The sequence below is a fragment of the Dermochelys coriacea genome, chromosome 14, assembly GCF_009764565.3.
Source record: "Dermochelys coriacea isolate rDerCor1 chromosome 14, rDerCor1.pri.v4, whole genome shotgun sequence".
In the NCBI taxonomy this organism is placed as follows: domain Eukaryota; kingdom Metazoa; phylum Chordata; order Testudines; family Dermochelyidae; genus Dermochelys; species Dermochelys coriacea.
The window spans coordinates 2,804,184-2,829,334 of record NC_050081.1 but is presented as its reverse complement, the minus strand read 5'-3'; the positions used below and the strand labels follow the sequence as shown (position 1 = coordinate 2,829,334).

Here is a 25,151-nt window from a genome sequence, read left to right as displayed (position 1 = left end):
TAGGCACCAGCTATAATATGCACCAGGAACAAAGATGACCTAATTAGCAATGTCAGCACTTCATCGCTGCACCAAGGGAGCCAAGAATATTAGATGGGAGAGGAATTGTGTTTTAAAATAGCTTTCACTTAAGGCCTGGAGTCACGGAGACCAGAACTTGTGTTGAAGGAAGCTGCAGCTTTGCTCTCAGGGTGAGGGAGGGAGGGGATGAATCTCTGAAGTAAGGAAGAGTAAAATCTTGCAAGTCACAAAAACTGGACAGCCTTGCAAGACACAGTATTATCCCTGGAAATTGGTGACTAATCCCAAGCGAGAAGAGTCTGCCTAAGTGGAGAGAGCTCGTAAAGCACTGCAAACTGCCTCCATTGTTCTCCAGGTGGGGGGGAGGCACTCACAGCCAAGCCAGCAAGGTGAAAGCCGTCATCTATGTAGAAAGCACAGAAGGCTGCCCTAAAAAGGGGGCACTGCCCACATGAATCATTCCGGGAACAGCAGCCATTCTTCCAGCCTACAGCTTTAACTCTTGGGCTGCTGGAATCTGTTACAAGGTGACACCTGTAAGAGATTCTGCTAGAAACATAGTTTAGTAACATAAGCAAGGTCTATTTAGCAAATCTAGATAAGTACCCTCAGTAAAGCTTACTGAATATTTATAACAACAAACAACTAACTCTTGTATAGGGCTTTGAGTGGACTGACCAGGTTTTCCCCTCCTGTAAGCAGCTCATAACTAGGAGGAATAAGGACACATATTCTGGTGGGAGATTATGCAACAGAGGAAGAAAACACACAGACGTGCACGCTGGAGGCTACCATGATCACTAACAAGACAACTGGAGATTGTAAAGTACTTTCGGATTTTAGACCAATAAATTCATCCCAGATGCTGGCACAAAAGTTAACAAAATTAAGGCTAGAGGTATATATAAAAAAAAAAAAATACAAGAATGTTAACAAGGATCCAAAAAAAAAAAAAAAAAAAAAATCCTTGAGACAAATAGAAAAGGAGTACCCGTGGCACCTTAGAGACTAACAAATTTATTAGAGCATAAGCTTTCGTGAGCTTTTTCCACCAAATGCATCCGATGAAGTGAGCTGTAGCTCACGAAAGCTTATGCTCTAATAAATTTGTTAGTCTCTAAGGTGCCACGGGTACTCCTTTTCTATTTGCGAATACAGACTAACACGGCTGCTACTCTGAAACTTGAGACAAATACTAATTCCAAGCAGAGACTGATTTATAGTCAGTGCAGGCAAAACAGCAGGTCATATTTGGATTTCACTAAAGCATTCATCAATCATCATGTGTTATTACTGCGTAAATTAATTCAAAAGGTGTTGGATAGAAACAATTCCATGAAAAACTAGCTAGGGAGTGAAAACCAAGGACAGCGCTAATCAGCAATGTATTGAATTGTACTGCAGGAATCCACATCAGGGATCCTCTTTAATAAATGACTGAAAGGAGAGAATGAAGTGCACGTTAATGAAATCTCCCAGGGATGGAAGTTGGGAGGAGTTGCAAATGCTCACGAGGACTAAAGGGGACCTGGCAAACAAAACAATTTGGCTTGGAAAATCTCAAGCTAAGGGCTAGTCTACACTGGCAGAGCTTTAATGTGGCTTGTGTAGTTGCGGCAGAGTGCTGGAGAGAGCTCTCCCAGTGCTCTCAAAAAGCCTACCTCTGAAAGGCATGGCTCCCAGCGCTGGGGCACTGTTTACACTGGTGGTTTACAGCACTGAAACTTGCAGCGCTCAGGGGGTGTTTTTTCACACCCCTGAGCGAGAAAGTTGCAGCACTGTGAAATGCCAGTGTAGACAAGCCTGAATACATTTTGGGGAAAACAACAACAACACTCCTCAGCAGAGGGAAGTCAGTAACACTGCAGGAGACTGCTAGATGGACGGGTTTACAATGGGCTGTGGCAGCAGAAATGGCTAATGCAATTCTGATCTGCGTACACAAATGCATCACATCGTGAGTAGGGAGGGAACAGTCAGTCAATCTATAGCTCTGGTGGGAACACACCCGGAACACTAGCTTTTTGGAAACAGAATCTAAAGACCAACCAGGGGAGATCAGAGGGACAGATGAAGGAATTGGAAGGATTAAGAGAGCCAAGGGACTACCATGATGTGAGAGATCATGAAAACAGCCTACAAGATTTTAAAAAGTGTAGGCTCCAAAAGCAGAGGATTTATTTAAGGTGGCACAAGGGGGAATAATCAGAAGTAATGAGATAAAAATTAAGAAACGGAAAAGCAAGGCTGATTATCAGGGAAAGCTTCCTGTTAGTGAGACCCATTAGGTTGCAGAACAGCCTCTCAAGGAGAGTGATGAAATCCATAGCGCTGAGTATATTTAAAACTAGACAGAATATTAGAATGATGTTTAGGGATCACAACCCTGCAGCAGCGCCAGGAAGGACATGGCTTCAGCTCTAGCTTCCATTAGTCTATCCTAAACTAGCAGATTAATTCAGTGCCCCCAAGGAGCTCAGCTCTTTCTTTTCTGAAGAAAGTGCTGAGCAAACATGATGCATGTTTTGAGAGCCAGACTTTACTAGTAGCTGCCACCACTAAGGCAGATGGGAAGTTCTGGCACAAGACTGACATCTGGGAAGTTAAGTGGCAATTAAGTCAAGACAGGCCCTGTTGTGCACTCCCCTCCCACTCCCCAATGTTATGTCCACGAACGGCTTTACACTCTACTCTGTAACAAGGGTGAAAGAAAGGAAACATGGTATGCTATTGTTAAAATCACACTTAATTTGAACACTTGGCAGGGTGACAAATTCATGTCTTGCTATCATTACTTAAAACAAGTTTGCTACTCTGAGCCCCATACAATTTATGAATGAGAGTGAACTATATGTGCTTCATCTGGCATCAGCAATTATTCTGAACCACAGATTTGTGGTATTTTATGGTCTGGCTTGTTTAGGCTAGACACACAAAGGGGAAAGGAAAGGTTTTGCTCTTCCTAGGTTATATTGTACAACTACTTGGACAAACAAACAATCTCTCACGGATATAACAGAAACAACACTTAGCCACCTGCAGCTGTACTGCCTGGAGCAGGGATCTCACACACACTAAGGAGAGTTAGGTTAGGTCTCTACTTGAATAGAAGACCAAGGAGAATCCAGGAGCTGCAGAAAGTATTCTGGAAGATTCTGTAGGGGGCGTTCTTCCGATTCAGAGTCACAATTAAATCGATGCATCAGCTGAGTGACAAGGGGCAACAGGCTACTTACTGGCGATCGTATAGAAAGCACTCAGCTATTCAGTAACACACACATCCGCATTTGAGGCTCAGCCCTGCAAGACTCTCCGCACACCAGCCGCAAGCCACCAAAGCACGGGAGTAGTTTCACTGAAGTCAAGACTTCAGAGAAAGGTGCTGGCACTCAGTGATACATGCAGAGTTCCTGCAAATCTACTAGCATGCTGTTGAGTCCATCATCATTATTTTTAACATATGACATTTTAGGGGGCTTGTGTGTTTTGTTTGGAAGAATGATCTGGAGATACTAACATGCCTCTCTCCAAGACACACAAGCAGCTAGCAGACCTCAGGCTGTGAAATGAGCCAAAAAGTTGCTCTTAACCCTCTCCTTTGTATGGAAAACAAAACAATCTTCCTCCTGGATTGGAGAATCTCTGCAAGTGGGTTTCCATGGAAGCCACACCACATTTCATTTTCTTTTGCAAAGAAACAATCCCTCTAGCGCAGCGGCTCTCAAACTTTTGATTGTGACCCCTTTCACCTAGCAAGCCTCTGAGTGCGACCCCCCCTTATAAATTAAAAACACACTTTTTTGTACATTTAACACCATTATAAATGCTGGAGGCAAAGTAGGGTTTGGGGTGAAGACGGACAGCTCACGACCCCCCATGAAATAACCTTGCAACCTCCTGAGGGGTCCCAATCCCCAGTTTGAGAACCCCTGCTCTAGAAAACCACAAGGTTCTGAACATGGACATATGAATATGCAAACACCTCATTTCATACACAACACTATGTCCTAGCACATTAGCACACTTAAATCCATAAGAGGAAATCCACTCAGAATGCTCCTGGCACGGTACTTCCCTTAGTAGTCATCCCCCTACTCTTTGGGAGGGCACTGGGATAAGTAGTTGTGAGAAATACAGCACAGCACTGTTCAGGTGGGGCTCAGAAATGGAGATGGAAAATAATCGTAGTCATTTTACGCACTGAGTTCTGCAATAATATTCAACTTAACTGTCAGTTTTTCCTCATTTGTGCATTTGACAGAGAGAGAGAGAGAGAATCTGCAAATATCACAGTATTTGGGGATTATTCCTAAATGCCTTTATTCACCAAGCAGCATTCAAAGCTAATGCAAGTTAGCAGAAGTCTCTGCACGTTTCTTCCTGCCATCCACCCCTCTGCACTGGGTCCAACCCCCCCATTCTGATTCACTGTGTCGTCGCTTCATTTAAATGCCTTGAAAACTCCTCTCTTACACACTTGTCCTCAAGAAGCGATGCCTAGCAGTGCACACCTGCATTTAAAACCAGAGTGCATCCCTGCACTGAGCTAGCCATGTTCTCTCTCTCTCTCTCTGAGAACTTCCCCCTCACCAGCCTACTGCTCGTGACCCCCCCCCCAACTGGCATTTAGATTGTAAGCGTTTTCAGGCAGGGACCATGAAGCACTCACTGCATCTCAGGAGGCTAGATAACAGGGACAAAACAAGATTGAGAGAAAGGGGCTTCGCATCAGTAGATCTCAAAGCCTTTCACAATCTTTGTGTATTTATCCTGTGACGGCAGGGCAGGGCTGTTACCCCATTGTCCTGATGGGAAGAGAGGCTAAGGGACTTTGTCCAAGGTCTCACAGAACAGGCTCTCTCAGGCAGAACAGGGAACCGAATCCCAATCTCCCAAGTCTTGGATAGTGCCCAAATCTCTCAGCCATCTTTCCTCTCTAAGGTGCAACCTGTTTATTTTTACTCCAGAGGTAATGCACACTGCCTTATTCTATCCACTGCCAGACTGCCTCCTTGGGTCGCACCATGCCTTGAACCTGTGCTCAGGGAAACAACAAAGAGGTACTGGTGACATTTCCAGTTTGTCCAGCCCGCTTCACCACTATCTTATTAGTCTGCGCTCTGCCCGCCTCTTGCTTCACACCATGGCCAGCACACCGCCACAGGAGCCTCGCCACCGCTTGAGAATGCCCTTCCCCTTGCTTTGTTCTTCTCTCTCAATGTGCTCAGCCAGGTTCCCAGCCCCTCACGCCCCCATTTCAGGCCACAAATCTCCTTTTAAACAAACTGTTCATTTGCTGTAAAGGCCCAACAGACCCACCCCAAGGCAAGACACAAGTGACATTCTCTCTGCATGACGCACACTGCAGAGAGAGCAGAGACACGTGGCTGGTTATTGCACTAGCTGAGGCGTATCCAATGTGAAATGTGAACAGCCAATTCTAAACACACAGCTAATAAATCAATCATTGCTAAAAGAGTGAGGCCTCCCATTTCGTTTCTCCGTGATCTAGGTCTTCTCTCATTGTGTCTCCTCTCTCACAGGACTGTTCTTCTCGGTAGAAACCTTGTCTTCTTACTTCTCTGTAAAGTGCCACACACACGACAATAAATAAAATGCAAAGAACAGCAACCAGTTGCTCTCTTTGGTTGACTGTGTGGGCATTTTGTGTGGGCATTTTGAGATCAGCCACTTAAAACAACTCCTCAACAGAGAGCATCTAAGATCGGTCTTTGTGACCTAGCAGCATGCAGAGCCGTTTCTCTACTGAAGGACACATTTCAAAAAGTTATCCCAAACCTGAGCAGAAGTGACCTGTAAGGGCAGTTTCCAGGAGACTAATTTGGGGCATCTCAGCTCAGAGGAGAAAAAAAAATAAAACAAAAACAAAAAACAAAACCTCAGTGCTGGGAGCGTTTATATCAGTGGCTTACAGCTTTGCTAAACTACACGGCCAAGCTCAGAGACCGGTGCTTGCCGAGGCCTAGACCTGAGTGATGAAAGACGAAGTCTATGGCTGGAGCGGCTGGGTAACTGACTCAAAAGGAGAGTCAAACCGGTTCCTCCTCTCACTGTCCCGCCTTTTACGAGCTACTCACCAATTAGAGACCTTGAAACAAGTGCACCAAATACCTTGATTGGTCACGGTTCCTCCAGCACTGAATCACAGGCTCACTACCAGAAACAGGCATAGAGTCAGGGGTTTCTCCGAGGCCCCAGAACATCAAGAACTGGGCGGGAAGTTTTAGACCAGGCTCTCATGAGGTTTCCAGTATCCTTTGCTTCTGGTCAGTGCTCCCACCCAATGGCATGTTTTTCTGCTTCAGGAGCTGGCTAGAACTAGGAACTGCAGAGGTGGCTGCAAAAAACTCAGGAAAAAATTCAGTACAAGAGGTGGGGAGAGAGTTTTAGGTGAAGCTAAAGGCTGATATTTATTAAATTCAAACCGCATCTCCCAGCCTTAATTTGAATAGGCCCAGAAGAGGAGAAACAAGTCTGGCCAATGAGAAGGCCAGAGCACCACAACCCACAAGCAAAATGCTTGGAACCTGCACTAGAGAGATTTTAATTGGGCTACCTTTATACTCTCTCGCTCTGTACTCAGCACTTCAGGAAATCTAGCTGGATTCATTTTTAGTGTTTTAAACTTAATGTCAATTATCAGAGCCTCCTCTGAGCTTTGACAGGATTCTTTTTATGGTCTTTATATAAAAGCTGGTGGCCTCGTTACAGCAAAGTCCTTATCAATTAGCATTGCCTGACCTATAACTAAAATTATTTCTCCTTATGGGAATATCAAAGTGAGACTTCAATTACAAAACCTTTATGAAAACTACAAGCTATTTGACGCAATGGCATTTCAGGTGTTCAGAAAGGAGAAGAGTATGCATATGCACCTGAAGGCACTAAGATACTTGGCCAGATACTTTACTCCAGTCAAGTATCAGTGTAGCCTAACCTACCCTTTACACAAGGCTGCTGCTAGCCTGTGTCCCCTCCCCCCATACAGAATAGCAGGAACAACCTAAATAAGAATGAAAACCTTGCAACATTAAAAGAACAGGAGGACTTGTGGCACCTTAGAGACTAACAAATTTATTTGAGCATAAGCTTTCGTGAGCTACAGCTCACTTCATCGGATGCAAGTCTCCTGGCTGGAGGAAGTCTGTTGTACTCCTATACTGTTCTTGCCAATGCAATAGAAAGAGGATAGGTGAAGTTGCTAAGAAAGAGCAAGCGTCACAGTTCCAGGATGAGCTGTGCCTTTGACCCCTTAGCCAGTCTCTGGAGGCACCCTTCCAAGAGGCAGGCCCAGCACCCACACTTCTCTCAAGAGTTGAAACCTGCCATTCCCCCACTTTTAGACTGGTCTCCAGGTTACAGCATCCTTGTTTCCTCAGCAGGTCCAATTGGGTTTCTTCTAGGAGCTGCAAACAGTAGTAAATGCAGCAACATTGAACAACACTCTCAGATTCTCCTCTCCCCCTACTTATCAGCCCACCTGCTGAGACCTTCAAAGGATTAGATACCTGTATTGTTTTAGTCTGAACTTCTATTTCAAAGCCATTAGGATGGTAGGATTGTTGGCTGCTTTACAGGGAAGAGGTCAGAATATTTAGCACAACTAAAAAGGAGCTTTCAAAATTAATTCACTTTGATTCCTGCTTTTTCTGATGGTGCAAATCACACAAAAGCCTCCCTGGCTGAACCAACACGGGGAGGGGCGGAGGAGAATCAACTGCAGGCTGTGGTCCCTACATTTTTCCTGTCATGTGCCCCCTCACCTCCCATTACGCATAATGGAATCCATCTGCAGCCTGAGGCTATGGTGCTGGGCCACAGCTGGGAGCAGAGGCCAGAGCAGGGCAGCACTTCCTCCCCAAGCTCCGTGGGACATAACCCGGGCACGGCCATGCCCCCCTGAACATTTCTCCGGGTTTTTCTGGAGGGGGGTGCTCCTCACAGTTTGGGGAGTGCTGACTTAGGGAGGAGCATTGATATTCAGCAAGTCAATAAAAGTGATCCCAGACTCAGAGAAACGGATTGCGTTTTCAGACTCAACTGTCCGAAACTCAGTTTCTAAGATTTGTTACTCAAAGTGACTGTGCTTCAAAACCAGACACAGACATTGGGCCATCAGCTAATGCAGTGTATTAAGTAGCGATAACAACCAGGACAGAAGATCATCAATACACAAGTCAACAAATAGTCACACTAGGAGCTACTTGTAGGGGTTAACACCATAACCTGCAAGCAGAGCTTTTCCCACTGGAAATCATATGATGCTTCAACCACTCAGCTATGTTAATCTTCAGAGTCCCCCTCACCCACTGAGCACTCTGGTGAAGGAAGCAAGCATGGAAGAGAGCTCACACTTCAGCTGGAACATTCAGATAGGCAGGTGATAGCTCAGGTAAGGATTAGCTCTGTCCTGGCACCCAAACTGTTCAGAGAGAAGGGACTTTACCAGCTCTGCTTTGGGCTCATTTGGAAGTGAACACTGATGCTTCCTCTTTAGTGGAGTCCTGCTAGCAAGCCGGTCTGTGTCGGCTTGATCAAGCCTCACCTCAAATCCCTATTCTTCCCAGAGGTAGACAACTTCCCACATACAAGATATACAGCAAAACAAAGTCTGAATGCCTGATCAGGATTAGCCACTCATCTTTCCCTTTGTGAAAGGGAGAATAAAAGCAGGAGTTCACCCGAAGAATCACAAGTGAGATGAATGATACTTGTTTGGCCTCAATTCCATTGGCCAATCTGATATAGCAGGCAACTCGTAAACCATGGCCCTTTCAAAGATTAGATTCATCATGGCCTTGCTCTGCCACACCGCAGGCCAGAAACTGAACAACTTCAGGAGTCTTATTTGTCTAGTCCTGGACACATCCTAGTTAGACCAGGAAAGGATGTGCTGGAGGGTCTTGGAAGGCTGAGATAATGAGAGTGAGGTGGAGGGAAAGGAACGGGGAGAAGTCAAACACATTTTGAGACTATTCACAGAGCAGCCACTCGTCCTATCCTCCTGGGGCACCAATTTTTAGCTTCAATTTTATTTCAGGACAATGACAAACTGCTGTAATTCAGCAAACAATGGAATGGCACAGAAGAGCAATTACACTTCCTGCAGTTCTAAATATGAAAACAGAGCACTGCATAGTTTCTGAATCCTGGCTGTTTAACAGTCACTTGCGTTTAACTGCTGCATTAACCTAAATCTAGGAGTCCTCAAGTTTTTTGTTGTGTTTTTGTTTGTTTTTAAAACGGAACAGAACCACTTTTCTGTAACTGCCAGGATATTTCTGCCAACAGCAACTTATCTCACTACAAAACAAACTCATCTGCGACACGTCCTTGCAGACTCTGGCTCAGTGAAGCATGGCTCCAAATTTACTAGAGTCTCTAGAAGTGCATCCCCCTTAAAGCCCCAAGTTGGTTGGTTTTATAAGACAACCACCACACAGACAGTGTTGTTCCAGGGTATAAAACACCCCAAAGACTCAAAAGTTGGCAGCATCTGAGCCAAATGCCAATTCCTCTGCCAAGAAGCATGTGGTTCTCTAGTTTAAATAAGCAGAATTGTCAAAGAGATCAGATATTTGTGGAACAAGACTAGATGTCTGTGTGACATCAGCAGCTGTTCAGCACTGAATTCAGAGCGGCCAATAAAGCTGGAATTCTTCGTTTCCAATGCTGGCAAGTTTTTCCATCCTCCGTACCCCAGGCAAGAGGTTTCCTCCTCAAACCAGCTGCTCTTTAGATACAGGACATCAGTCGAGATCAGCTGAAGAGGCAAAAGAAAAAACAGACGATGGTGGAGGAGCTCCAGTCCTGAGCATGGCAAGCCCTTGTGCTAAGCCAACACAAGAAACCAGAGTGGACGTGTTATGGGTGGGGATAAGGCCCAGATCCAGGATGACTACAGCTAGCATGCAGCCTGCTGTAGTGCCATGTTACGCACAATGCCCATGGTTCAACTCCACACACTAAATCAAAAGCGATGCCACTTCCTATCGTCAAGCCACATCCTCACACCAGACCTCGGCTATCCTAGGAATAATAGATTTCCATTCCTCCACATGCAATTCTCCACAAGGGGCTGTATGTTGTTCTCACAGGGCTCACTGGATTTAAACATTTATCCAAGTTTTCCAGCGAGCATTTATGGCAAGAGTCCACTAGAGCCTATGGAAGTTCGGGCATCCAGGGCCAGCAAAGGGGATTAGCAGGTTTTGGGGGAGAGGGATAGCTCAGTGGTTTGAGCATTGGCCTGCTAAACCCAGGATTGCGAGTTCAATCCTTGAGGGGGCCATTTAGGGATCTGGGGCAAAAACTGGTCCTGCTTTGAGCAGGGGGTTGGACTAGATGACTTCCTGAGGTCCCTTCCAACCCGGATATTCTATGAAAATCGTGCTTTCAAATCCACCATAAAGAAAAAGGGGAAATAGTTTTAAGAGTGGCCTAGAAGGGTTTGCTCTTTTTAGGACATGAAGCCCCCCACACTGAACAGCACAGCACAGAGATGAATCAACATCACTCGGTCAAATTCAGCAATGCCAACTTTTTATTTTAATCCCGAAAAGCCCAGCAATCCAGCAGTTTTCGCAGCTCTTTTTAAGCTTAAAAACCATTGCAAGGTTTTTCCAAAGAGACAAGCTCTTCCTAAATTCCTACTGTAGAAAGATTAAGCGCTTGAAAGATTAATCCAGTTTCTTTCCCTTTATCCAAAACAAGCTAGGCTAATAGAACTAACTCTGCTACTCTGTGTCAAGAGCATCAAAGGCTCAGTTAACTGAGCATTTCTGAATAGTCACCCTCTCTCTGCAGCATGGCTGTGAGGTACAGATGGAGGAGGAGAATTCATTTTAGCTAACTTGGAGGAGTATACTTCAGAGGTGGAGGAATCCCTGCAAAAATAAGGACAATGCAGTCCCTAGGTGCTTAGAGGACTCATAGGAGATAAAGGAGCCATGGCAGGATTTTAGTTCTCTTTGTCCATATGGGCAACATTCGTGAGCAAGAGATAGCTAATTACCAATCTTGATGCCTTGTGTTTTCCTGCATCTAAAGATATCCTTGCCCACTGGTCTACCATTCCTTCTCTTTCAGCTGGCAATTAAGAGAATAGGTTGCAAGGAAGCAGATATTCAGAAGTGATTTAAAAATCTTAATTTAGAGTTCATGTGCTCATCAAGTCTTCAGGTGGGATAAGCTAACAAATAGGACTTCTCTGCATGTTTTACTATACCAATATACTTTAAGAAGCTGGCTTTTAAAAGCCAATCTAAACAACCTCAGGTGGATAGAAGCATGTGTGCTAGAACTCAGGGTGCTGGAGGTGCGGCAGCACCCCTGGGCTTGAAATGGTTTCCACCATATAAAGGGTTCACAGTTTTGTTAAATGGCTCTCAGCACTCCCACTATAAAAACAAAAGGAGTACTTGTGGCACCTTAGAGACTAACAAATTTATTAGAGCATAAGCTTTCGTGAGCTACAGCTCACTTGAAGTGAGCTGTAGCTCACGAAAGCTTATGCTCTAATAAATTTGTTAGTCTAAGGTGCCACAAGTACTCCTTTTCTTTTTGCGAATACAGACTAACACGGCTGCTACTCTGAAAACTATAAAAACGCCACTGGATAAATGATGCCTCAGGACAGAGTTAGGAGTGACAGATCAGTAAGAATTCAATATGCAGCATTTTAAACAAGCACAAGAATTATTTCATTTAAATAAGCACAAGAATTAAGCTTGAGATAAGAATGCTGATAAACACGTCCAGTTTTTCCTTTCCGTGATCTTTCTGCTCCATGCTGCTAACAGAATAACTCATTCACTGACTTTTAGTACAATTAAAAAAAGGTAGTCTCCCCTTTAGAATCTTCATTCTAATTAGCTGGGGAGTAATTCACATCTGCTGTTCCATACAGAAAACTTCAATAGATCCAGGCTGAGGAGCTGTCACCTATGTTTGGGTCAGCTTAGATAAAAAGAGAACATTCAGGAAGTATGACCTCATTCAAATAACCTTTGGTTAACTTGGATCCCAGGGGCAACATGGCTGCTGAAAGTTTTGCATTAGAGACAGGAGCTAGCAAGTCATCTGGCTGGTAGGTTAATTTTGCCTAACAGGAATGTGCCATTGACACTGTATTTGCTCCATAGCCGTGGCTAGAACTAACAGAGACAGACAAGCAGAAAGAGCATTTCACGCCAGAAGGTGTTTACAAATCCATGTATTAATTGCTTGCTTAAACTTGCACTGCTCCCAGATGTGTTGCCGGTGAGGCTTGAATTGGAGGTCAGTCACTTCCACAAGAGATTAACTCATGTTATGAATATAGTCATTAACCCCCAAGCACCCCCCTCTCAAACCCAATACACCCTGTGCCACCATCCAGATTTCATGTCCATTGCTGCCAATAGAAGGCACAATAAAAACCTCACAGCACCAAGTCTCAGAGCCTGGGTTGACTGACTGGGCTCCTGGGGCTCAGGCGGTGGGACTGAAAATTGCAGCGTAGATGTTTGGGCTTGAGCTAGAGCCTCAGCTCCGAAACCCTGCGAGGAGGGTGGGTCTCAGAGCCCAGGCTCCAGCCCAAGTGTCTACACTGCACTGTTTAGCCTATCCTCCTCCAGCCCAAACTGGAGTCTGCTGACCTGGGTCAGCCACAGGCATGCTGCAGGCCTTTTAGTGCAGTGTAGGATATAGGCAGGAGAGTAATTCCTGATGATCTGCATATGTCAGTAATGCCTTCTCAGAACGCTTTGTGGGATACATTGAAATGAAATATTATCCCCCATTTATCCCTGCCTGGAAATCCTGAAGCTTTAGCCTCTTAAAATGTACATATTTAAAAAAGAAAAAAAAAAAAAAAAAAAAAAAAAAGAAACCCCTCTCCCCAAGACACAAACTGCTGTACACGGCTGTTCTTGAGAGAAGAGTGAGTCTCTCTCTGCCTAGGGACTCAAATGCAGCAGTCTCAGGAGGGTGCAATCAAAATCTGATTAGAAAACGGTATGCAGTTTTCAAATATGCTCGACTCAAAAGTCACTATTTAGATAAGTTATTTGCTGTCTAATGAAAAAAACGCCTCCAGCATGTACGAGCTGTCGTACCGAGGGAGTGGAGGGGGAAGAAATGGATAGGAATTTAAAGCCAGGAGCTACAGAAAATATTTCAATCAGAATGACATCTAAAGGGAGATGTGTCCGACAATGGAAATTCACTAGGATGAAAGTTTTATTTCTTGGGTCTTTCAATGATAAGAGAAGAGTCAATCTCAGTCAATTCAAGGAGACAGAATTAATTAATGTACTGGCTGAGTGGTTAGGGTACTTGACTATATAGTACTGAAGGCCATGGGTTCATGTTTTGCTCAATCTCACTCTGAAAGGCTACTTCCAATTCACCCAGCTGCAGAATGGGTATCTGATCCCATCAGGTTAGAGCAGTCAAAGGCAGCTGGATGGGATGCTGGCCAAATGATTCCATTGTTTGCTGTGAAACTGGCTTGCAAAACTGAACATCACTCGCCAGTTTAGAAAGAGCAGAGAAAGGTGAAGTGATTTGCCCAGGGTCTAATGGCCAACTGAAGAGCCAGGTCTCCCAATTTCCCATCCCATGTTCTATCGTCTGGACCAGGGTCCCTTCTTCTCTCCTTGAGGGTGCTCAGCTCATTTGTGATAGGAAAACAGGGTGCCATTATCTAAGGGGCTTCCTCGTTTGGGCTGCCTCTGGGGAGTGATGCGTGAAGGGCAAAATAACTGCCTATCTAGGGTAAGAATAGTAAGAGGCCAGTATGGTTCCAGCAGGAGCTCTTTAAATGGCCTGAAAAATCAAAACGGAATCCTATAAATGGAAACAGACCAATTGCTAAGGAGGAGTACAAAAAGAATAGCACAAGCATATAGGGATAAAAGCAGAAAAGCTAAGGTACAAGAGGAGTTACACCTAGCAAGGCACACAAAAATCAATATGAAGAGGGTCTACAAATATGTTAGGAGCAAGAGAAAGCCAAAGGGGATTGCTGGTCCTATATGTAGCGAGGAAGAAGAGCTACACATGGATGACATCAAGGAGGCTGAAGTATTTAATGTCCGATTTGCTTCAGAGTTAATTGTGATCAAATACTCAGCACAAGTATTAACAACAACAAGGGAGGAACACAAGCCAAAATAGGGAAAGGACAGGTGAAAGATGCATTCAAGTTGGCAGGGCTTGATGTAATCCACCCTACAGTACTTAAGGAATTAGCTGAAGCGATCATGAAACCATTAGCAACTATCTTTGAGAACTCTTGGAAGATGAGTGAGGTCCCAGAGGACTGGAGAAGGGCAAGCACAGTATATCTTTAAAAAAAGGGGAACGAAGAGGATCTGGGGAATTACAGACCAGTCAGCCCAACTTCCATACCTGGAAAGATACTGGAACAAAATTAACAACAATCAATTTGTGAACCCCTAGAGAACAACAGGGTTAGAAGGAGTAGCCAACATAGAACTGTCAAGAATAAATCATGCCAAACCAACCTAATTTTCTTCTTTGAATCAGTTACTGACCTACCCGGGGGGGGAAAGAGAGCAGTAGACGTGCTATACCTTGATTTTAGTAAGGCTTCTGACACAGTCCCACATAACACTCTAATGAGCAAGCTAGGGAAATGTGTCTAACTGAAATTACGATAAGGTGGGTGCACAACTGGTTAACAGACCAACCTCAAAGAGCAGTTTTCAATGGTTCACTGTCCAGCCAGGAGGCCATATTTAGTGGCATCCCACAGGGGTCTGACCTAGGTCCAGTATTATTCAATATTTTCATTAATGACTTGGATAATGGAGTGGCACATATGCTTATAAAATTTGTGGATGACACTCAGCTGGGAGGGGATGCAAGCAACTTGGAGGACAGGAATAGCATTCAAAACAACCTTGACAAATTGGAGAATTGATCTGAAATTAACAAGATGACATTCAATAAAGTACAAAGTACTATACTTAAGAAAAAAAATCAAACGCACAACTACAAAATGGGGAATAACTGGCTCGGTGATAGTACAGCAAAAAGGATCTGGGTGTGATAGTGGATTACAAATTGAATAGGAGTCAGCAATGTGATGGAGTTGTGGAAAAGGCGTATCTTCTAGGATGTATTAACCAGAGTGTCGTTTGTAAGACACAAGAGGTAACAGTCCTGCTGTACTCGGCACTGGTGAGGCCTCAGCTGGAGTGCTGTGTCTAGTTCAGGGTACCACGCTTTATGAAAGATGGACAAAGTGGAGATAGTCCAGAAGACAGCAACAAAAGTGATAAAAGGTTTAGAATAACCTGGTTTATGAGGCCAGGTTACAAAACTGGGCATGTTTCATCTTGAGAAAAGATGACTAAAGACAAAGAAAGCGAAGCTCTGGAACAGGTTTCCAAGGGAGGTTGCGGAATCCCCATCACTTTAAGAACAAGTTGGACAAACACCTGTCAGATATGGTCTAGGTATACCATACTTTGTATACAGACAACAGGACTAGGTGACTTCTCGAGGTTCCTTCCAGCCCCACATTTCTATGATCCTATGAACTTAGCAACCAAAGTACTCAGTAAGGCCCATTTCAGTCAGTACCACTGAGGGTATTAACAGCAGACTTCCAGTCAAGAGTCCTACCTGCAGCTCCTTGTCCGAGTACTTCTGAGGGTTTTTGCTCCCTTGGCTCTTCTTCCGAAGTTTTTTCAGCTCTGCCTGGCACTTCTCTAGTGCATCCCCTTTGCTCCTTTGCTCAGTCTGGTATTTCTTCAACGCAGCCTGAATATAAAACAGGGGGAAGCTCTGAACAGCTGAAACAATGGCTCAGCAGATCAGCTGAGATTTTCTGCTCCTAATGAGCATGGTTTACGTTCTCCTTGTAGCTAAGGCCTCCACAACCTCGTTCCTGATGCAAGAGGCATGTTTTAGAACACTTGCATGTTTAAAAGGCAACGGTGCAGCCATCCTCCTCTGGGAGATGAGGGGATACCAGATTCCCAATGACCCAGAAAGCAGAAATATCAGCTTGTTGGTAGCGCACCATGAAACCACCAAATTAAGAAAAAGGATTGCTCTCCTCTTTAAAAACAGCAGTCACTACCAGAAATGAAAAGTTAATCGGCATGCTCTTTAGAGCCGGGAGCGCAGGATGATCGGAAAGCACCTAGCACATTCTGGACACTACCACAATGCAAATAAATAGTCATTCATAATTAGTATCAGTTCATGCAGATTAAACAGGAAATTCTGCTTCTTACAGTACGCTGAACCAACGCATGTGGGGGCCAGAATTAAACATTAAAAGGTTAAGTGCGGCCATCACAGGGTTGAGATGGTTAGAGCCCACAGGTTTTAGAGCATCAATAGCATATTTTTTTCTAAAAATCTGCAACATGCTGAGAGGCCAGTCTAACTCCTGCAACTGTATTCAGGATTATATGAAGGTACTCGGATCCCAAACGAGCCGAGTCAAGGTGGAACACTCGCACCCCCATATTGACTAGGACAAGCTTGGAATGCTGGTGGAGAAGGCAGCAGCAAAAAAAGTCAGAAGAAGAGCTGGGAACATGCTCGTGTTGTTTAATATATTAAAATAAAGTTCTGATTGACTTACACTTAGATACCTGGAATCCAGTTCTACTTTCTGCTCCAGTTGTGTCAGTAGCTCATTGTGAAAAGACTTCAGCTTGAAGACAAAAAACAAAGTACATATTCTAGCAAATGCTGCCCTGGCCTTGAATTCAAATACAAAGAGCAACCATGAGTGTGCGATGCAGAGGATAGTTTTGGGACGAAGAGATAAGGGGCTAATGGAGAGCAGTAGATTAAACAAGACAGAGCGTGAAGACAGACAGACACAGCGAATACGCCACAGAAAGAGGCACATTAACATTAGGGCAGTCAATTGGATACGGAAAAACAGGTGTATAATTGGCTACATAAAGGAAGAGAGGCTTGACGGTCTGAGAGAAACAGATGGAAGCCCATATGGAGAGGCTGGACATCAGCAGGCTAACAACCAAGTTTTAGATAAAGTCGGTCTCTGTGGATAAGAAACTGAAGCCCATTGTGTTCCCTGGTCACAGCATCGAAGTCCTCCAGTGCTAACTGGCTCTGCGTGAAGTAGATTTGTTGAGTAGCTGACTCTTTTGCCCAGACAATATCATTTTTACAAGTGCTCTCTAGACATCCTAGTGTTTTTTTGATCCTCCCCGAACAATTTATTCTTTTCTTCAGTCAGTTTACCAAGTGAGGTTACTACTCATAGCTAAACGCTTGGCAATTATTTCATGCATCCCCTCTGTGCAGTTCCACACTGAAATGCAGCTAAAGGCCAACAAATTGCTGACACCCCTGCTGGTCCCAAAGCTTCCTGCTGGTCCCCCTATGTATTTGGCCCACCCAGACTCCTCTAGAGAACACATTTGCAAGCTGTACAGTACTTACCATCTCTTCCAACTGATTTTGAATCTGCCTGTGAACTTCTGCCATCTGGAAGAGAACATCCCCTAGAAAGACAAGAAACAAAAGGAGAGGGTTTTAAAGACCCTCCACTCTCTGTAGACATCACATACATCGATGCAGCTGGGAAGGAGGGGGGCATTAGTATCAACAAGATTGAAGGAATGAGAGATCAGACTAAGTGCTTTACAGTTTGAGTTTACAGAATAAGCTCAGGGCTCTTGGGCATCCATGGAGTGTGTTTACATCAGATGCTCATTTAAATCTCAAGCATGCAGATATCTAGCTAGGAGGGTTGGAAACCTACATGCTGCCCCTTTCTGATTATAAGGAACAAGCAGCAGCATGAGCAGAGCACCCTGGAACCCTGCAAAAGTGTGAACTGCCCGTACCAGAACGGTCTCACCACACTGGAAGCATAGTTCTGCTTGCTTCAACCAGCCCGAGAAGCACAAGCATGCGACTACAGTCCCATGCTTGAGTCAGCACTGAACCTGTTCCCCCAGCATGGCACTAGAGAGTGCTGTGAAGCTGAAGGTTCCAGCTTTTGGACAAGTCATGATACAGAGATCCCCCACCACCTATGGTCATTAAGGGATCCCCTCGACACTTACTCCAGTGTGGTCATTAGCCCTGGTGTCCTGGCCAAAGTCCAGACTGGATAATTCTATTCCACATACCTTTCCCCCACCAAGTGTAGCTCAACAGGGAAGTTCTTCCTCACATTCAAAGACTGGAGCCTATAGTAGTGGTGACATAGAATTGCTGCTGCATTCTCCCCCAGCGGAGAATGCATTTCAGTGGGGATCAGAGTAGCAGCCGTGTTAGTCTCTATTCACAAAAAGAAAAGGAGTACTTGGGGCACCTTAGAGACTAATACATTTATTTGAGCATAAGCTTTTGTGAGCTACAGCTCACTTCATCAAATGCATCTGATGAAGTGAGCTGTAGCTCACAAAAGCTTATGCTCAAATAAATGTATTAGTCTCTAAGGCGCCACAAGTACTCCTTTTCTTTTTTCAGTGTGGAGTAATCCACTCCCTTCTTTCTATAGCCAGGCGTGGTTTTTTGAAGTACTTGGAGATCTCAGGACAGGAGGCAATGTGTCAGCCCCCCATGGATGCCTTTGCGACAGAATAAAAGGAACACCTGCAAGAGCCAGTCTCTGCTATAACAAAAATATGGAGCAGAGGTATTGGAGGAGGGGAGTTTCTTCAGTCCTAGAAGCAGATGAGGTCTCGTCAGAGGAACATACCATATGGGAACAAAAACACCAATTCACAGAAATCCAGCAGCAGCAAGTAAGAGCCTATGTAAGGGGCCCAGAGAGGCTGCTCATGGCCCCACACTGCAAAGGTGGTGCAGCTACCATCAAGGGAAAACATGCGGGGGAAAGGCCCCGAGTGCAGGAACAGTAGCCATAGTTACAGCCGCTAATCCCAGCTCAGCCCTGCTGATGTGTCTCACATCAAGCACAGCTGTTCTGAACCAGAGGGACGATGCAGTTAGGAACTATTTTACTCTAATTGCCCTCAGCGCTCTCACCCTTCTCCAGCTCCTTCCGGCTTCTGACAACAGGATGGCCACTCTGGACCCTCCCATAGCTTGGCAGTGGCAGCTCAGTGCGGGCCTGAATTGAGCCTCCCTCCTCTGACAGGAGTGCTCTGCACTTCCAGCCTCTTCTATTTTGCTCTTCTTCAGCATCCCGCTGAGCTTGTCTTGGGTAGTGCTGTGGCCAGGACAACACGCTGCTGACAGTCAGGGCTGCCAAACGGCTCTTTCTGGATTATAACCCCCTCCCCCCCATACACTGTGCTAGGAACTGCACATGGCAACAACTGATGTCCTAAGTAACCTTGCAGGCCGACTGAGTCTCTTACACAGTGTTGGCTAATTCTGCTGTGTTCTCGGGAGTGCTCTGCACCTACCAGCCAGGCTGCAAGCGTCTGTCTATTAAAGGGAATGCAACAGAAACAGAGAGTCCTTACTAAAGGAAAGGAGTACTTGTGGCACCTTAGAGACTAACGAATTTATTAGAGCATAAGCTTTCGTGAGCTACAGCTCACTTCATCGGATGCATTTGGTGGAAAAATGCATCCGATGAAGTGAGCTGTAGCTCACGAAAGCTTATGGTCTAATAAATTTGTTAGTCTAAGGTGTCACAAGTACTCCTTTTCTTTTTGCGAATACAGACTAACACGGCTGCTACTCTTGAAACCTTACTAAAGGTCAGTCCCTGCAGAGCAGACCCTGAGCTCCTAGTGCAAGGAGACTGGCACCAGCACGCCTTGCCTTATACAAGGCCAACCTCAGACAGCTAAATAATGCCAAAGAAGCGACCTCAGGATGGGAAAAAGCAGATACAATCTCATCTCACGAGCAACATACAGGTGCCCAAATTAAACAGGCTAAAAGAGGGCTAAGAACCACATAAGCGTTTAAGTCAGGGGTCTCACTTCCACCCACGACAGGCTGTAGTTATGGAATTTAAAGCTACCACTCTTCCCAGCCATTGGAGTGGGTCTAGGCATGACAGGGGCTGAGACCCATGCATGTTGTGTATTGTACCATGGTGTGCAGCAACATGAACTGGGATGGGGTAGGGAAGGGATGCCTTGCTTTTGTGGGCTGAATTTATTTGCATGCTCTCTCAAAACATTTTCCCAACATTAAAAAGAATTACCACTGAGCGCCAATCCCTTATGTTATTATCAAGTAGCTGGTGGGTAACAACCTTATCTACTCATGGCTTGATAGGGTAGGGTTATAAACTGCAACTTTGGAAGTTGGCAAAGCATGCATCCAATGCCAACGCACCCACAGGCATTAAGCAAAGCCACAGGGACAGCTGACCTCGACTGGGGGAGTGGGCGAGAGAGGAAGCCCAGTTTGGATTTCCCCCATTTGAAACTTCACAGGATTCTGGCTACTCTGGCATTTTGGGGAGAGCAAGCTGGTCTAGAACCTGGTTCTGAGTGATCTCAGCCCACACTCTTCTCCACAGGTAGTTTCTCCAAAAGCAGATGCAAGGATCATGTGGGCTGGTCTAGCCAATGATCCAGCAGAGGCTCACCACAAGGTTCCTTGCAGAGCCTGGAAAAGTTCAAGAACAAGCTATGCAGCCTTAATGCTCTCACAGCCAGCTGTTACCATCACAAATCTCAGCAATGAGTAGTTTCGTGCATGGAAGGGAAGGTCTGGGCAAAAGGTTAATGCTACAAAACCTACAGGAAATTGCTCTCCGGTTGATAGGTGAAAGTTAAATGGTGGGAAGCGTATGGTTCTCTCTATAGTGAGGACAAGAAAAGTGACGTAATGTTATAACCTCAGCTGTGATTTCTTCCACTGACAATGCATCAATACATGTATTTTTATCTTCCAAGCACTCTGCTAACATTAATTCTCACACCACCACCTCCATTTCATAGGGAGCCAGGCAGGTTAAGTGATGTATCCAAAAATCACAGAAGGAAGAGTTCACATCAGACTCACAAGTGGAACTTGGGACTGTCTGGCTTACACCACATCTTTCACTGCATTGTGCAAGGGCTGAGGTTCTCATAAAGAGGGTGTGCAAACATTCAGTCAAGCACCATCTGGGCCCAGCCTTTTAAAAGAACCAGTGAGAGCCATCTCTGCTCCAAGAAGTTTGGAGTCTAATTCAGAAAGATGAAAGGGCCCCATCCCAAGCACTAGAGGGAGAGGTAACACCCCCTTCTTTCCCCCGACCCCTCAAGATGCACACTTTAAACCCAATCCTAGAGACTCCTCCTGGCAAAAATTTTAAATCTTGGTTTACAGCTTTCTTTCCACATCAAACTCCCTTTGCCCCTTGCAAGACAATGCCCTCAGAGCACTGGCGACCAGAGCTGAAACCAATCCCACTTCAAAAAAAAAACAAAAAAACCCACAAACACGTGGCACAAATGAGTAGCTCTTCCCCACCCAATGGCAGCAGCACCACAGACCTGGGCAACATACTAGAGATTTATTATACCAGAATGCAAGCCATTCCCAGCAGCTCCCCAAATCCAGGCTTCCTCCAGGATGGCCACAGGGATACCAGCAGCAGATAAAATGCACTTCTAAACCTCAATTAGCCTCTCCTGGACTGCAGGATGTATTGGCATGCTCAGAGTGCTCACCTTGAGCTATACAAGTCTATAAAAGCCATCACCCAAGTCATTTTATCTTAAAGCTGCTGCTAAGATAAACAGGGCCCGGCATCAAGGAAGGGGTTAAAATCCGTGAATAAAATCTCAAGGAAATTCAAATTTAAGTATTTAAAAGGGTCTATGACATGGATTAGAATCTGCAACATCATACTAATCCAGGACATGACAGCACAACATCTTTCACTGCGGAGAGTTTGATGAATTTCAGGAGGAGGATTTATGGCTTATACCCTGCTAACATCCAAAGGCCCCGACCAAGATGCGTACCCTGTTGTGCAGGGCTTTGTATAAAGGGATGAGTTACTCCCAAGATCACTGGAATGACAAATGTACAAAGGTCACTCCCACGTCCAGGGTTTCGGCACCACAGAGAACAGTGTTTGTAATGGAAACGCCAACGCAACCATCACCTTACAGTGAACTTGCAAGTGACGAAAGCACATGGGTTACACAGTTACTTACACACGCACGTTAATTAACTCACACAACCCCCCACTTGACAGGGAAAAGCAACCAGTGGCTCAGACTTGCCTGGGGCCATGGGGCAGCAATGGGAGTTGAACTCTGGCTCTTTGTCATGTGCTACAAACACACCTCTCTAAGTCAGGTCCGGAGTCAGGTAGGGACAATGTCATGGTTGCAAAGAATGTAAACAAAGACTGGATACACAAAGCAAGCCAGAATTGCTATTTTAGTCTACGTCTGACTCACACAACATTTTAAGAGAACTATAGGCACCATTAGAGTCCACTGGGCTCTAAACCCACCACACCCAAGGAGAAACAGCTAAACAGGTTGTTTCACATGGCTTTCTGGGGCTGCTATCAGCCAGAGTTTGCATGCTAACCTCACAGAGGGTGGAACAACGCACACAGGACTGCACCTCCCTTTGTGCAGAGAAAAGTTTCACCTTGAGGTATTTCAGGCCTAGGGATGGTCTCCACCACCATTTCCTCTCCCCCCGCCCCACCATGCATTTCAATCAAGCAGTTAAGTGCATCAGACCACAGAGTAACGCCAATCGGACGGAGAATCTCAAGCCATGCTGCCACTTGTTCTAAAAATCCACGAACCAATCCAACTTGTAATGGAAGTGAGAAGACGAGCTGGAGCTGGGGAAGCAATCAAACAACATGTCCAAAGGGCCAATGGGCTAAAGACAGTTTGCCACTAACTCACTAGAGTTGCAAGATTCCTGCCACTAGAAGTCTGATCTCCTCTAGCACTGGGGCTAAGCATTAGCTCCTGCCCCAGACTGAGCATGGCAAGCCAACAACGTTCAGCCTGACCAGGATCGCGCCCCCCCTCCCCGAGAGTGGGGCAAGGGCCAAGCGGTGATAAGCCAACCCTGCAGTGCAATCAATGTAGCCAAGGCCTTGCCTTCACTGCTAAAGAAGGATTTTTAAACTTAGAGTAACTCATGCACGCGAGTTATCCAGAGGAAAAAACAGTGCAGACGAGGCATTTGGGTTTTACCCTGCAGAGCAGTTACCGAGGGCAACCTCTGGAGGGCATTTAGGGCAACTTACCTCGCAGTAAAACTCAAGTGCCTGGTCTTCACACCTCAGGGTCACGCACAGGCATTAGTTATCCTGAGGTAAACAACCCCCCCCACCCTTTTAGCAGTGAAGATAAGGCCAAAGAGGGGACACAATTCCCCTGCCCCCTCCCCCCCCCGTCAGACTCATTTAACTTTGAATGAACTGACCACAAACCTCTTGCCATTCAGAGGAAAATGCAAGAACCACTTTAATCAAGCTTCCTACATAGGGTGACCAGACATCCCAATATTAGGGGCTGTGTCTTACATATGCAACTACACCACCCCAGCCCTGGAAAAAAAGTGAACCAATTTTTCACACTTGCTATCTGGTCACCCTATTCCCACAACAAAACCACATTAAAAAATATAAAGCAGCCAAGTCCAGGGCTTGCTGACTACAGGGAACCCTGAACATATCAACATGCACATGTTAGCGTTAGCGGGGTACTCCTGAGACCACACTGGAGGACCCCATACATACAAATTGCCCTCTGTAGTGTAGAATACACAGAGATACAAACAGCAGCTAACCTAGAGCTTACAGACTAAAAAGACAGGATGCACTGAAAAAAAAAAGTGTTCTCCTCACTTCCAGATTTATCCCCGATTATAAACTCACCTTTTTGGAAGCATCACAGCAATTCTAAATGCAGTAGAAGGCAGATAGCTACAAGTTTGCTATACAGAGGAGGTACCTCTTGAGCAAAGTGGAACACTAACAATGCTGACAAAACAATCCTTCTCTGTTCCACTTACACACCAGGGCTCTCCCGGTTTGGTTCAGAAGACAGGACACATGCAACTGATTAAGAAAGTTGACTTTTTTTAAATTAAAAAGACTGCAATTAAATAAATTGGGTACCACTTCAAAACTAGGTCCTCATTACCCAACGTTACCTTAAATGGAACAATCGATGGAGCAAGAGGTATCAGGAGAGGAATGCTACTTGTTTTTAAGGCCACCGCTAAAACGATCATCCTGTGGCCAAAGACAAGCCTGAAACCCAGCATTTCGGCAGCAGTTTGATCAACTGAAAGCCACCTGCAAACCAAGCAGGATTCTAGGGGAACAGGTCTGTATGGGGATATTTGTAATCCTCATCTATGAGCAACTTGGCAGCAGTTTTATTTCACTCCTCCCCCAAATAGAGTAAAGGAAACCTCAGCTGTGGTAGTTCAAGGGGAATGAGATTCTTGGCCTGCCTGTGGGCAGCCAATCTTAGAATCATAGAATATCAGGGTTGGAAGAGACCTCAGGTGGTATCTAGTCCAACCCCCTACTCAAAGCAGGGCCAACACCAATTAAATCATCCCAGCCAGGGCTTTGTCAAGCCAGGCCTTAAAAACCTCTATGAATGGAGATTCCACCACCTCCCTAGGTAACCCATTCCAGTGCTTCACCACCCTCCTAGTGAAATAGTGTTTCACTAATATCCAACTTAGACCTCCCCCACTGCAACTTGAGACCATTGCTTCTTGTTCTGGCATCTGCCACCACTGAGAACAACCTAGCTCCATCCTCTTTGGACCCCCCTCCCTTTCAGGTAACTGAAGGCTGCTATCAAATCCCCACTCACTCTTCTCTTCTGCAGACTAAATAACCCCAGTTCCCTCAGCCTCTCCTCCTAAGTCATGTGCCCCAGCCCCCTAATCATTTTTGTTGCCCTCCGCTGGACTAATTTTACCTTCCTCTATGTCGCCAGCATGGCGGGAAGTCAGGGAAATTCAGCTCTCTTAAATATGTAAAAACCCAAAGATGAACCTGAACCAGAAAGAAAAGGAGTACTTGTGGCACCTTAGAGACTAACAAATTTATTAGAGCATAAGCTTTCGTGAGCTACAAAGCTTATGCTCTAATAAATGTGTTAGTCTCTAAGGTGCCACAAGTACTCCTTTTCTTTTTGCGAATACAGACTAACACGGCTGCTACTCTG

At 45.3% G+C, this 25,151-nt stretch overlaps 1 protein-coding gene across 4 annotated transcripts in view; it reads right to left on the bottom strand.

Annotated features, from left to right (window-relative positions):
- Nucleotides 1-25,151, bottom strand: part of BAIAP2 (BAR/IMD domain containing adaptor protein 2) — an 89,708-nt gene that overhangs the window by 27,529 nt on the left and 37,028 nt on the right. For all 4 annotated transcript variants that reach the window (XM_038371623.2, XM_038371624.2, XM_038371621.2 and 1 more), the window contains exons 4-6: nt 17,485-17,546; nt 16,652-16,723; nt 15,679-15,816 (exon numbers count right to left, since the gene is read on the bottom strand). In XM_038371623.2, coding sequence (XP_038227551.1) covers nt 15,679-15,816; nt 16,652-16,723; nt 17,485-17,546 — 272 coding nt within the window. The remainder of the gene's footprint in view (nt 1-15,678; nt 15,817-16,651; nt 16,724-17,484; nt 17,547-25,151) is intronic.